General features: G+C 37.9%; 1 protein-coding gene across 6 annotated transcripts in view; it reads left to right on the top strand.

Annotated features, from left to right (window-relative positions):
• Positions 1 to 13842, top strand: part of CADPS2 (calcium dependent secretion activator 2) — a 567905-nt gene that overhangs the window by 429625 nt on the left and 124438 nt on the right. For all 6 annotated transcript variants that reach the window (XM_069588282.1, XM_069588281.1, XM_069588283.1 and 3 more), the window contains exons 15-16: positions 1135 to 1198; positions 4511 to 4634. In XM_069588282.1, coding sequence (XP_069444383.1) covers positions 1135 to 1198; positions 4511 to 4634 — 188 coding nt within the window. The remainder of the gene's footprint in view (positions 1 to 1134; positions 1199 to 4510; positions 4635 to 13842) is intronic.

Below are 13842 nucleotides of genomic sequence, written 5' to 3'. Positions count from 1 at the left end.
ATTCAACTACTGCTTTGTGAGGAATCAGTCTTTCCGTGTAAAATTTGGGTCCAGTAAAAGAACTTGAGCTTAAACTATGTGTGCTTTGGAGGGAAATCTCTTCAAATTACAGTGTGAAAAATAATCATTCCCATGATAATTATACCTTAGAAAATATGTCTGCTAAGTCCTTGGGTAATGACAAAAGACATGGAAATGGGTAAACTTTCCAAGTTATTAGTGTGAAGGTGTCTAAGTCAGAGCAAAATGGTGCCACGATAGCCCAGCTGCCTCAAGCACTTGACCTTGAGGTGGGGGTGGGATGAGTGGAAGAGATCAGGGAAGGAGGCTTTGCTGAACCTAACTGAACAAGGGAGGCGCTCCTGCGGGATGAAATGGCTGACATTCTGTGCTCTCTAAGTGGAAAGTGACCCCAAGAGGGACCCCTTGTAAAAAGCAGTAAACCTGCCCCTACCATGTGGCAGCTGACTTATGAGGAGCCCACGCACCATCCCAGCTCCGACCCTCATTTCAGAATATCCACGTGGCCTGCCCTCCAGTTATCGGTGTGTATGAGGATTTCATGGGACTAGAAATACTTTGGATAAATGACTTCTGGCAAAAGAGCTGCAGAAGGCAGGAGGGCTGGGGTGGAGGGGCAATGCAGTGACCCCAGCGGAGACTGGCAAATATGAGGAAATGCGGGGAGCTGGGACCTTGCTTCCCACAAAAGTCAGATATGTGGTGTGGGTTTCCATCTTAAAATCACACATAAATACACGAGGAAGTGGGGGAAATCATTTTATTTTATCACAGAGTTTGAATGGCAAAACTTAAACAAGAAATTAGAAGGAAATGCATTTTAAGTTTCCTCTATAGGACCTGAGGGATTCTGCTTTGATTACCATATTTTTCGATGTTCCTGTATCACCGAAACCTGAGAATCGTTTTCATCACAGCTTATACCTTAACTGTTTTAAGACGTTTAAATCATGGGACTATATAAATTTCAGCAGTTAAAAATCTCCTGCATGGCTCAGTGCCCTTTTAACCACGTTTTACTGTTGTCCAATAATGTCAGGTAATGGAAAAGGGAATTATTTAGCATTCTTGGATATTACATGTTTCACTCTTTTGTTCCTCCTTTTTTAAAAGATACTGTTTTCCCTTTGGACGACCTGAGGGTGCGCTGAAAGCTACACTTTCATTACTTGAAAGGGTATGTTTGAACGTTACTTTGTAAGTACTGTTTGCATTCTCAATGCCTGTGTAGTTATTGAACAAGGCCGCCGGCCCCATTCCTTAGGAGTGTGATATCTTACAGGTTTGTTGCATTTCATCAGTTTCTCACTTTTTCTTACTACATTCAAATTCTTCTGTAGCCTCCTTTTCCTCTCCAAAACCTTTCTGAAGCCTACACCACTGCCATCCTGAGTTTATAGCATCCTTTTGGTAATATCCGTTTTTCCCACCTCTTTTTCTCTCTTCAGGAAATAGTCATTTTTTATTTCAGTTTAATATAATCATCTGTTTCTCAGACTGTACAGTTGTCTTGTATTATCCCCCCTTAATGTACTTCTACCTGTCATATTCCTCATATCTGTAAGCATTCTCGGCGTTTAATATTCACACACATATCATTTCTTAATTTGTCTCAAAATTTATTTCAGTTCAATTTATGTGTTACTTTGAATTCACAAATGACAGAAATTGGTGATGATAGAAGTCATGAAATTATATAAGTATATGAAAAGTAAACAGCAAATAAGGCTTTATGTCCATGTTAAAAATCATTTTTTAATGAAAGTATATTCTCCACTGCTTTTTTTTTTTGTGGTAGATTAGGTGAAAAAAGGGAAGTATCATTTCATCTATCTATAAAACTATTCACATGCTAGTTGGAAACAAGCAGTTGAGTAATGTGGACAAGTTTTATTCCTTATGCATATTAAAAACTGTATCTACCGATCATCTCTGTCTCATGATTTGATTATTCTGGTCTTGATTTGTTGACTTCAGAGCACTTGTTCTTACTGATTTTTCTGCTCAAGGAATTCCAGGGAATGCATTATTTATTCGCACCTCTCTGAAAAGCAAAAAGGGGAGACAGTGTTCAGTGATTTAAGAGTTTAGGAGAGGAGATGTAGAGCTGATGACTGTAGTGAGATCTTTGGAATACAGATTAGTGTTATCTATCTATCTCTGTCTTATCCTTGATCACTGTGAATATTATTGTCATTATTATTTTACTAGAATTTTTATAATATTAAAAGCTGCATGTAACTCAGACTTTTCATAGTTTTCATTTCATCCTATGCATTAAGGTATTGTTGATGAGACAAAAGTCTTCAAAGGCAGCTTTGGTTTTTAGAACGGCATCCCATCCTGGGTACCCAGCGCAGCCTGGCTATGTGCTGGTTTCCATGGCAGAGCTACTTTCCTTCCCCCAGCAGGGAAGAGTTAGTAATAGCAGAGATGCCCTCATGCCCTACACTGACAGGTGGCAGAATGAACAGTGACCTTTATTTCAATTATAGTAACTGATCATGTCTCTTACTGAACTGAGGAAATGATAAGGGCTATTTCTTCATTTTCATGTCTATACTTACTGACATCTTAGAAAAATAAAATCTGCATGTGAATTGTTGATACTTACGATGCCCTGAATAAACATGGGGAGGAAGCATGAAACATATGTTGTGCCTCCCTTTTGCACTTGCCAGTCCTTTATCTGTACTTCTCCAGGAAAGGGGATTCAGTTTCCCCACTGAACTGAACTGAACACACACTTCAGACAGTGTCCAACTTCTAGATACTATGAAATACTGCCTGATTTTAACCCTAGATACAGGTGTTCTAATTTTAAAGCTGTTACTGTTATTTGAAAGCTTGGCACCATGGGGAAAGTCTAATAGTCAAATTAATCTTAAATTTTAGTAGTAATCACATTGAAAAGAATAGTGCCTGTTAATGCTTTAACTATAGGCAGAAGGATTTTTGTGTGTGTGGCAACAAAGAGTCTAATGTGCAGTTCTAGTTAAAGTGCCGAATATATGTCAGTGTGTTAAAGATTTTTAATATGAGAATATGAAGAAATTTTAATTTGATAGGAAAGGAAAGTTTTAAGTGATAAAGTTTGCTGTTTTCAGAAGGAAACCTTGCCTGACAAGATGAAAACATGTTGTCAAGGATGACCAGTGCTAGAATAATTGAATGAATTTGAGATTATAAAATCCTTAGTGCCGAGGCTGGTCAAAATAGAATGAAATAATGAAGCATTAAATGGACGTCTTCATGTTCTTTTAATATTTTTTTCAAAGTGAAAGACAGAGTAGTAAGAACACTTATAGAAGTATTGTCTTCTTTATGTTAAGATTTTGCTCTACCTGTTTTTTGTAGTTTGAATGGAAGCAAAGCAAGAAAAATCACATTACTTATAGGGAAGATAGAGTTTGACTAATTGTATAATTAAAACTTATTGTAAGCAGTTTTTTTTTATCACTTGGAAAGTTTTAAGGAAAACTGTCAAGGAGTCATTATAAAAGTACTTAACTGAGTTATATTTTGAATTCTGGATATAATTGCATTTTCCATTTGCCAACAGTAATACTTGTAAATGGAAAATCCAAAAGTATAATTTAGGAACCCATAATAATAATTTAGGAAAGTAGTCAGTTTTTGTTTTGCTTTTGTTTTTAATTTCAGAAAGCTTCCTTTTGTTTTGACATTTAATAGTCCTTTCATTTCACTAAAACGAAGAAGCCCACCTCCCCCCGCTCGGCCCCCAGCAGATCAAAATAAAGTACAATTAGTAAGAGTAGCTGCTACTGCTGCTAAGTCACTTCAGTCATGTCCGACTCTGTGTGACCCCATAGACGGCAGTTCACCAGGCTCCCTGTCCCTGGGATTCTCCAGGCAAGAACACTGGAGTGGGTTGCCATTTCCTTCTCCATTGCATGAAAGTGAAAAGTGAAAGTGGAGTCGCTCAGTCGTATCCGACTCTTAGCAACCCCGTGGACTGCAGCCTACCAGGCTCCTCCATCCACGGAATTTTCCAGGCAAGAGTACTGGAGTGGGGTGCCATTGCCTTCTCCGAGTAAGAGTAGAGATCTTAATTATTGTAGTCTGTAAATAATGCTTATTTTAATGGAATTTGTATTTTCATGTATATTGCTCCAAATATTTAAGGCTTTTAAATCAAGGATGTACAAGGTAAACTTTGTACAAGGACAAAAGTTTCATCCCAAGGACCGTAACCCTCATGTGAAACAGCTGCTCTAGTGGCTTTCTGTTTCCCTGGAGGAAAGGTGACAGTCACCCTGAATGGTAGCTTGGCCTATGGGAGTTTTCGATGTCCTTACATGAGGCTTAGACAGGAGGAGCCAAGACTCAGAGATTCCTTCCCAGTTGTGAAGTGCCTACTCATTGCCTCCCCTGAGGTTACGTAGGACCCCTTCCTACTAATAACGTTTAGGACAATTTGTGTACTTGCTTTTCATATTCTATACAGTCTCTGTCTTTCTCTCTCTAGGTTTTAATGAAAGATATTGCCACTCCCATACCAGCAGAAGAGGTGAAAAAAGTGGTCAGAAAATGTCTTGAGAAAGCTGCCTTGATCAATTACACAAGACTCACAGAATATGCCAAAATAGAAGGTCAGTGCAGTGAGCAATTGCTGAAGTGGCCGTGAGAGCCAACAATGCCTATTAACTGCATTTTCTGTGAGAAGTCCTTTCCTTCCCTGAACAAACCTGTGCCGTGGCAAAGGGAAATGTCTCATTAAAATCTCAGCTGGTGAACTGAAGAGCTTTTTCCTATTCATTGCTTTAATATGCCTCCTGGGACTCTGCTTGAATGAAAGACCTGGGATTCGTGCTTAAGTTGTCCTTTGTTCTTATTTTGAGTTTTGAAGAAACCAAAACGTGTTTTCATGGGTTGTATTTTTTGACATTACAGTGAGTATGTCTAACATTTAAAGGATGGGCAGTGTATTCATTCTTGGTGTAGTGTTACATAATTTCATTTTCACTTCTGCAGTGTCTCTCAGAGAAAAGAGGAAACTTGTTGATTATGGTGAGGCTGAAACAAACTGATAGAATGTCCTTGCAACTTTTAATTGCTTACAATATATTGATGCATTTCAAAGATTAGATCTCTTGAGAGGATTGTGCATTTTTTCTCTTTCTTCAGGTTTTATTCATTAAGGATAATTATTCATTTTCTTCATTAAGGTTTAAGATGCTTAGAAATACATAGATTGAAATTTGTGGCAAAGTCACACAATCAGCTCTTATCTAACTGTCCTTTGACTGGTATAATTAAAAGCAATAGAAATGACCTCAGATTCTCTAATTATCATAAAACTAGCTTGTGTAATACATGTAGCTTTAACTTAGGGAAGAAAAAGTTTATGGTGTTAAATAGTTATCTCTAAAAATAAAAAATAATTGTCCATTAGAAAAAAATTTAATAATTTCTAATATAAAAGTGTACGTAATAAATTATACGTTTATTAATTAGTTGATATTATGATAGATTCATCAAAACTGGGACGGTAAAATAGGTGATTATAATTGGCTGTGTTATATCCTTTTTTCTCTCCAAACCTGAGCAGGCTTCCTAACGAGCACATGATAACCAACCTCCTGAGTGATTAACAAAAAAGCCATCCCATCACTATAGCAACCAATATTATATCACGAGAGTAACAACATGAGACCTCCTTAGTTACCAGTTTAACATCATTAATTATGATATCATGTTGTGTTAAAGCAAAAGCGATGAATATTAGATCATTTGGGGAAAGTAGAAACAGATTGGTTTTCACGTTTTAAATACTCATCCAAACAATTTTCATGTTTTGGGAATACTGGGTTTTGTGAACATGGATTGAAAGAATTTATATAAAAATAGAGATACTAAAACTTTCAACTTTGGCAAAGAGAAAAAACTTGTGGATAACCTAAGCAAACACAAGATTGTTTTATCCAAATATTATGAACCCTGTACAAAAAAACTGTGAGAATCCTTTTGGTCTTTACTATTTTAGTTAATATTTTTGACCATTACCTTATCCAACAATATTGAAAAAATATGCCATATATTTTTAATTTTATTTCTGTATCTATTTTCTAGTTGTAGAGTCCATTTTAATACGGACAAATGAAAAACTTTCTTTTATTTATACAAAACCATAGGCTTCTTTCATTAATCAGCTAAATAAACACATTAACAATGTGATCAGAAAGAAATGGTTATTCTTCTGAATCACACACAAAAACAAGTCTGTTTTAGAGAAAAGCCTAAAATAGGATCCAGTGGGGTGGGAACAGGGAATCCTCCCACCTGTTCCTTTCTGGAGTCATCCCTCTCAGAACATGCTAGAAAAGGGATCTTAGAAATCTTGTCAGAGACTGCTGAGCAGTCTCTTTTCCAAAAAAAAAAAAAAAAAAAGCATGCTTATTAGATAAGGAAAACTTTTATGCTTTTCATTTTCTCCCTTTCCCCTCTATTTTTGTATCTTCAAAAATAAAGAGTTTTGTTTCATACTTAGGGTCAGACCAAGAACAAACTCAACTTTAAGTTAGAAATAGGATGTGGGCTGATTTCTTTGCTTTTACGTTATGCAAGTGAGCGACATGGATAGACTTTGCTTTTCTCCTTAATTTTCTTCTCTTATGTTTTAGGCCCAGCAGAAAAGGACACAGGTAATAAATGTTTGTGCCTGCATGTGCCGTTATTTCTAACGTGGTGGTGTTGTGTTTTGATATGGATGAATAGCTCTTTCCCTTTCAGGGGTCTTGTTTGATCACTTTGACTAAGATACTGAAAAGATGTTTACTTTTGTTGGAGCTATTGCTAATGCTTTGTAGGGAAAATACAGGCCATTTATCTCTGCAAAAGTTCAGTACTATTTTTTGATATGAATTCAAAGCAATACATGTTAGGCTGTATTAATGTTATGCATCAGGTTTTAAGCGTGTACACTAATCTTATTTGGAGCTGTCGTCAATATTTGAAGGACTCTTACAACTAGAAAAGAGGACCATCTTCCTTTCATCATTCCCGAAAGATAACCTGAGAGTAAAAACATATAATGCTGTTAAATAAAAAGTAAGCTGCTCTTACCTGTGCAAGTTGTTCATCATAGCAGAGGTTATAAAACTCCATTCTCAAGAAATTGCTGGGAAAGAGTTCTTCTCCAGGTCTCTAAGGTTTTTTAAAGGTTTTGTTACTTTTGTGTGTGTGCATACCACTTTTTCCCATTGTAATTAATTTAATTACAGGGGCCATTGTGTGTTCATCCCATCCATCTCTGCTTCAGATTCTTGCAGGCAAGGTCTCTACTGAAATTGTTCACTGTTTTGTCGCCTACACCCAGCACTGTGCCCATAACACAAAGTAGATACTCACTGTGGAGAGAGACGAAAGGGCCATTAGTTAGTTCCACCTGAAAACAAAGGTGCTCGAGACAAGTGATGGACCTTTCTAATGCTAGTTTTCTCATATTAGTCAAATTTTGCATGGAGTCTTATAGACAAGTTTGCTTGGGTTGTTTTTAGCTGAAGTTTTCCATTAAGGACACTATTTCATTTTTGTTTCTTCCTACCGTCAATTCTCTTCCAGCATTTGACCTCAGAAAGTGTCAGGAACAAAACACTCAGAGCGAAGCAAAGGGGAAAGAACACACCTACAATGATCGCTGAAGTGCACTTTAGAAAAAATGGAATTCGGAAAAGAATATGGGACTCTCCTCCCTTCTCATGACAGCCCATTGTGAGAGCCACAGTCCCATGCTCTTTAACAAACTTTTTCAAAACCTTTTAGAGCATTTTATCCCAAACATTTCTGTTGAAAATAGTTTTTACGTAATTTGCAGACAAGAAGTCCAGGGTTGTCAGTGGTTTTCCCATTTGCCATAGAGTAAACAAGTCAGCCAGCTGGGACTAGAGTCAGGTGTCCTGATCCCCAACCTACAGTGGCTACGCTTCTGCCCCCGTGAAATGAGACGGGGTCACAGTTCGCCTTGGTAAGGATGGAGCAGAGGCAGTTGCCCTGCTTGTGAAACTTGCTGTCCCCTGTGTACTCACTTCCACCAGATGAAAGTCAGCCTTCCCTTCACTTGCGTTTAACATCCCTGCCATTTCTCAGCTGTCTAGGCTGCGGACTCTGGGGAAAAGACTTTTTAAAAATTAAATGCTTGCATAGAAAAGAGAAAAAAAAATCAGTATAGTCTCAGTAGTTTAAGTGAATGGAGGAGAAAGATAACCCTCTGTGGAAGACTGTTCTGAAGTAACAGAAGAGAGGTTTTCAAGAAATGTTATATTCTTCTAGTTGCACTGGGTTGCAAGTTAACAGGGTTGCTTAATAAACGTTCTTGGAGGTACTTTTAACAGTGAGTAAAAATGAGAGTATCAGTTGCGTGTGGAGGAGCTTAAAGGTTTAATAAAACTTTGAAATAGTACTCTCTTGAGCATTATAATCATTATCCTCAGTTAGTTTGTACGACGCAAAGAATAAAATTCATCCAGGGTTTGTCATTATTTTGTTGTCTATTGACCTGCCTGTTGCCCCAGGGGTTTTTCATTTATACTGCTTCAGTAGTTTCTTAAACTGCTCTTCAAAATAAATATTTTACAGATGAGGCAACTGAGACTTTAGAAAAAGTCAGCAACTTGCATGAGGTCATGCTGCAATTAAAATTCAGCAGACCTGAGATTTGCACCCATGTTCCTCGGTCACCATAGCCCTCTCCATGCTCTTCCTCTGGCTTCCCTGTCTCCAGGGCTGTCTGATCCAAAGTCATGACATTTTCTGATAAACCACTCACATGCATCGCAAAAGCCAAGGGTGATTTGTACAATCACTTTTTCCAAAAATAATATTTAATAAGAGGAAGCAGTTACATGCTAGGCCCTATTCTAAGCACTTTACATTTATCCTTTACAGCCTCTCTTTACAGTAAATATTACTTTTATTTTAAATATTACTCTTATTACCTTTTAGAAAACAGAAGTAGAGGGGTAATTATCTACGAGCTCATCTCTGGTCACATAGCTAGTAAGTGGAAGATTAGAACCCATTGTCTACCTATTAAGCTGTCTTCATATTTTCCCTGCATCTTCCTTCTTCTCCATTCTGCACTCAGTTAAAAAGGACATTTGAAATGAAACAGTGCGGCTCATAGAGATACAATGAAAGCCAAATTTGAACTTAAAATTCTTTGGTAGTTGTATTTAAGAGGTATTTTAAAAAGCAGTGAAATTAATTTTAAGATTATAGGTTATTAACCCAATGTATCCAAATATTACCATATAAAAAATGTATTCAGTATGCACAGTTATTACAATATTTTACATTCTTTTTTTCCTACGATGTTTTTGAAATCTAGTGGGTATTTTCCTCTGCCAGCACACCTCCATGACAAGTAGCTACTCATCCATATCACAGTGACCAGTGGCTGCTAAACTAGACAGCACAGGTCTCTGGTGGAAGGCTAAGAGGACTCCAGAAACTAAATCTTTATTTTCCCTGACACTTCTTAAGTATCAAATGTTGAATATAATTAAAATGTGCCACCTCTCTACAACCCCGAGTGATTCTACCTTATTTTTCTTTATAACCCGTATGATCTAACACGCCAAGAGAGTTATTTCATCCAGCTATTGTCCTAGAATGTTAGCCCCTCCCCTCCAAGGGCAAGGCTTGTGTATTTCAAAACTGCTATATCTCTAGTGCTGAAAAAAGTGCCTGGTGCGTTGTTACTCGATATAAACTTTATTGAATAAAGGATTCAGTTTATGGCACAGTGATCAGACTCTACTGTAGAGAGAATATCTGTAAACTAGCAAGCTGGCTTACAAAAGGTCTTTCAAACCAACCCCTGAATAGTTAACAGCATAGAGCAAAAATGAACCACTGATTTAAAATAACAAGATTGGAAAAATTAAACCAGAATTTCATGCCCTTTATTGGGGTGGGGGTTGGGGGAGGCGTGGTAAAGAGGCTTTGGATCATACAAGCCAGAAGTTATAGACAGCAATTGTATTAATTACAGCTAGTAATCTAACCTGTTTCAGTAGTTGTTTCTGTCATTTAGAATCATGTTCAGCATTTGACTCATAGTTCTCATCCTTGGGAATTCTTCAAATTTTCCATTGGCAGCACAGATTTGAGGAGATAAAGGGATTTTACAACTTTGTATTAGATGAAATAAAACAGATGAGCCTTCTCTAAATGCCATCTTTCCTTCTTGGAAATTATTTATATGAGTTTTATGAGAACACATTTGTAGTTCATTTGAAGAATTCATTTGAAGAACCTGCAATTTCTAGAAAGCAATTTTTTGTTGTTGTTGGAGATTTACACTGTTGCAAAATCAGCCAGTTTCCTCTTTGGTTTAATTTTACCCCTAACTTTTTGTATAATAGGAGGATCATTTTTATTGATAATCTAAGGTTCAAAATGATACTGAAACTAGGTTTCTAATTGTGTGTGTGTGTGTTTTTAATCACATGCCTTATTGATGCAAATTATTTTTGAATCCATTTGTTCTTTAATTCAAGGAATTTTTTAATGGACAGAAACAAAATGTCTAATATAAAATGTCTAATAACCATCTCTGCTTTCTCCTAAAAACTACATAAAATTTTGTGACTTACGATGAAAGAGGACAGAGACCTCTCCTTAGAGCTTGCCTTGACCTGAGATGTTTTACATCAGTTTGGTACCTAAGCTCCTTGTAAATCTCAATATGTGGAGGTGCCCTGAACAGAAGGTAGCATGGAATGAACACGCAGAGGCTTTGTGCAGTGAGGATCTGTCTGGGCCCTTGTTGCCAGGTTCCCGGCTCTAACCCCCTAGTGCTCTCATTTTCAAGGTCTCAGCTGAACAGGAGAGACATGCTTTCCCAGAGGGCCGCACTGCTTGCTTTCTTTGAGTGGAGAAGTTGCGCTGCAGCCCTCCTTACGTCATTAGGATGTGTTTGCCATCTGGGTGGCATTTTAATTTAGCACTTCATTGTCAAAGTGGAGTGGTAAATAATAAATATATGAAATCAGTAAAGAATCTGCCTCCAGTGCAGGAGCCTCAGGAGATGCAGGTTTGATCACTGGTTGTGGAAGATTCCCTAGAGGAGGGCATGGCATCCCACTCCAGTATTCTTGCCTGGAGAATCCCATGGACAGAGAATCTCCTGGACAGAGGAGTCCATGGTGTCACAAAGAGTCAGACACAATTGAAGCAACTTAGGACACACGCACATTCTACTTAAGGACGTGTGTGTACAGAAGTAAGTTTATAAACTGCAGAGTTCATCAGAAATTTTTTGTTAATGAATAATTTCTTTCTACCATTTCCAGGATAACATAACAGTTTACTGTCATCAGAGTTTTTTGAGTTTCCTTACAAATTTAATTTTTTAATTTTTGAAGGATTGTGTGTCACCGTGAATTCAGGCTAGAATGCCTAAGTAATAGACCTGAAATCTTGCATTCCCATAAACCCTGACAACACTTTTCAAGAGGTAATTTGTGTACCAAAAGAAACAAGTGGAAATGCAATTGTTAGTTGCTCAGCCATGTCTGACTCTTTGCAATCCCATGGACTGTAGCCTACCAGTCTTCTCTGCCCATGAAATTCTACAGGCAAGAATACTGGAGTGTGTTGCTATTCCCTTCTCCAGGGGATCTTCCTGACACAGGAACTGAATCTTAGTTTCCTGCATGCAGGCAGATTTTTTTACCATCTAAGCCACCAGGGAAGCCCAAAGTCCTTGCCCTGAAAATAATAAAATTAAAGAATTGAAGAATATCTGTCCAGCCTTTTAGGACAGTGAGACTTGGACTCTGGCATCTTGGCCTGAAAGTAAAAACCTCAGGAACCATTTCTGCTTCTGATGATTTCGCCTGATGGTTTAAGGACAAATTGATAGATACAATGTCTGACTCTAAAACAGAATGACCTGTTGTCGCTTTCTTTAAAATATTTGAGAAAATCATATAAATCTGTAAATTTTTTTGAGCTACCCTGATTTAGTATCATTGATTATCTAGATAGGGATCAAATTAAAATTCATTTTTGTACTATATATAAGGAAAAGCTGTGAGAATTTTTCAGGTGGTCAATAAAATATTTAAATTACCTAAGAAGATAATGGAAAATTCTTCAAGAGATGGGAATACCAGACCACCTGACCTGCCTCTTGAGAAACCTATATGCAGGTCAGGAAGCAACAGTTAGAACCAGACATGGAACAACAGACTGGTTCCAAATAGGAAAAGGACTATGTCAAGGCTATATATTGTCACCCTATTTATTTAACTTATATGCAGAGTACATCATGAGAAACGCTGGGCTGGAAGAAGCATAAGCTGGAATCAAGATTGCTGGGAGAAATATCAATAACCTCACATATGCAGATGATACCACCCTTTATGGCAGAAAGTGAAGAGGAACTAAAAAGCCTCTTGATAAAAGTGAAACAGGAGAGTGAAAAAGTTGGCTTAAAGCTCAACGTTCAAAAAACGAAGATCATGGCATCTGGTCCCATCATGTCATGGGAAATAGATGGGGAAACAGTGGAAACAGTGTCAGACTTTATTTTTGGGGGCTCCAAAATCACTGCAGATGGTGACTGCAGCCATGAAATTAAAAGACACTTACTCCTTGAAAAAAAAGTTATGACCAACCTTTTCAGCATATTGAAAAGCAGAGACATTACTTTGCCAACAAAGGTCTGTCTAGACAAGGCCATGGTTTTTCCAGTGGTCATGTACGGATGCAAGAGTTGGACTGTGGAGAAAGTGAGTGCTGAAGAATTGATGCTTTTGAACTGTGGTGTTGGAGAAGACTCTTGAGAGTCCCTTGGACTGCAAAGGAGATCAGTCCTGCGTGTTCTTTGGAAGGAATGATGCTAAAGCTGAAACTCCAGTACTTTGGCCACCTCATGAGAAGAGTTGACTCATTGGAAAAGACTCTGATGCTGGGAGGGATTGAGGGCAGGAGGAGAAGGGGACGACAGAGGATGAGATGGCTGGATGGCATCACTGACTCGATGGACGTGAGTTTGAGTGAACTCCAGGAGATGGTGATGGACAGGGAGGCCTGGCGTGCTGTGATTCATGGGGTCACAAAGAGTCAGACATGACTGAGCAACTGAACTGAACTAACTGAAGAAGATAATTGTTTCCTGATAGCTACAAATTACTTTGATTCTATCAGCTAGGATGATACAATTGAAATGTTAATTTTAAACTATTTTTACCAGCATGTTCTTGTCAATATATTGATATCTTTCACAGCTCCTTGCCACACCATTAGCCTTATTCTATATGATGTATGTACAGAAGGTATTAAGACCATATTCTTTTTTTAAAGTATTATGCAAATAATATAAATTCAGTTTGACTATTTCCACATCTGATTTGGAATAAATGAGGATTTCTAGTATGTTTATTTGCCCCAGCTTTTCTCTCACACCAACTCACTAGGCACTCAAGATAAGCACCTGCACTATAAAATTTGTGTTCATGTCAGTTAGCCAACTGATGACAATGTTGGCAGATTCGTTCCATATATCCAAAGCCAGTTTGGGAACATAACAGGCAGCAGTTGCAGGGATTCTTGACTAGAAGACGCAAGTGAAGGCATGATTTGCTTAAGTCTGACAGAGCTTTCATGTTCTGTGTGTATCTTCCGTCAGCTTAGGACAGAGTACAAGTGTGTGGTACAGTTGCTCACTAGCTCTCTGTGCACTCAGGTCACTAACCAACTAAGTGAAAAGTCAAATGAAGACATGAGGTGCACCCCTGTATGCCGGTGGCAGCATGGTGGCAGTGCTTTCAACCCTCCTAGGACCTCTGC

This window comes from Ovis canadensis, chromosome 4 (assembly GCF_042477335.2).
Source record: "Ovis canadensis isolate MfBH-ARS-UI-01 breed Bighorn chromosome 4, ARS-UI_OviCan_v2, whole genome shotgun sequence".
Lineage (NCBI taxonomy): Eukaryota > Metazoa > Chordata > Mammalia > Artiodactyla > Bovidae > Ovis > Ovis canadensis.
The sequence above is the reverse complement of the archived record's forward strand: the minus strand, read 5'-3'. Positions and strand labels throughout refer to the sequence as shown.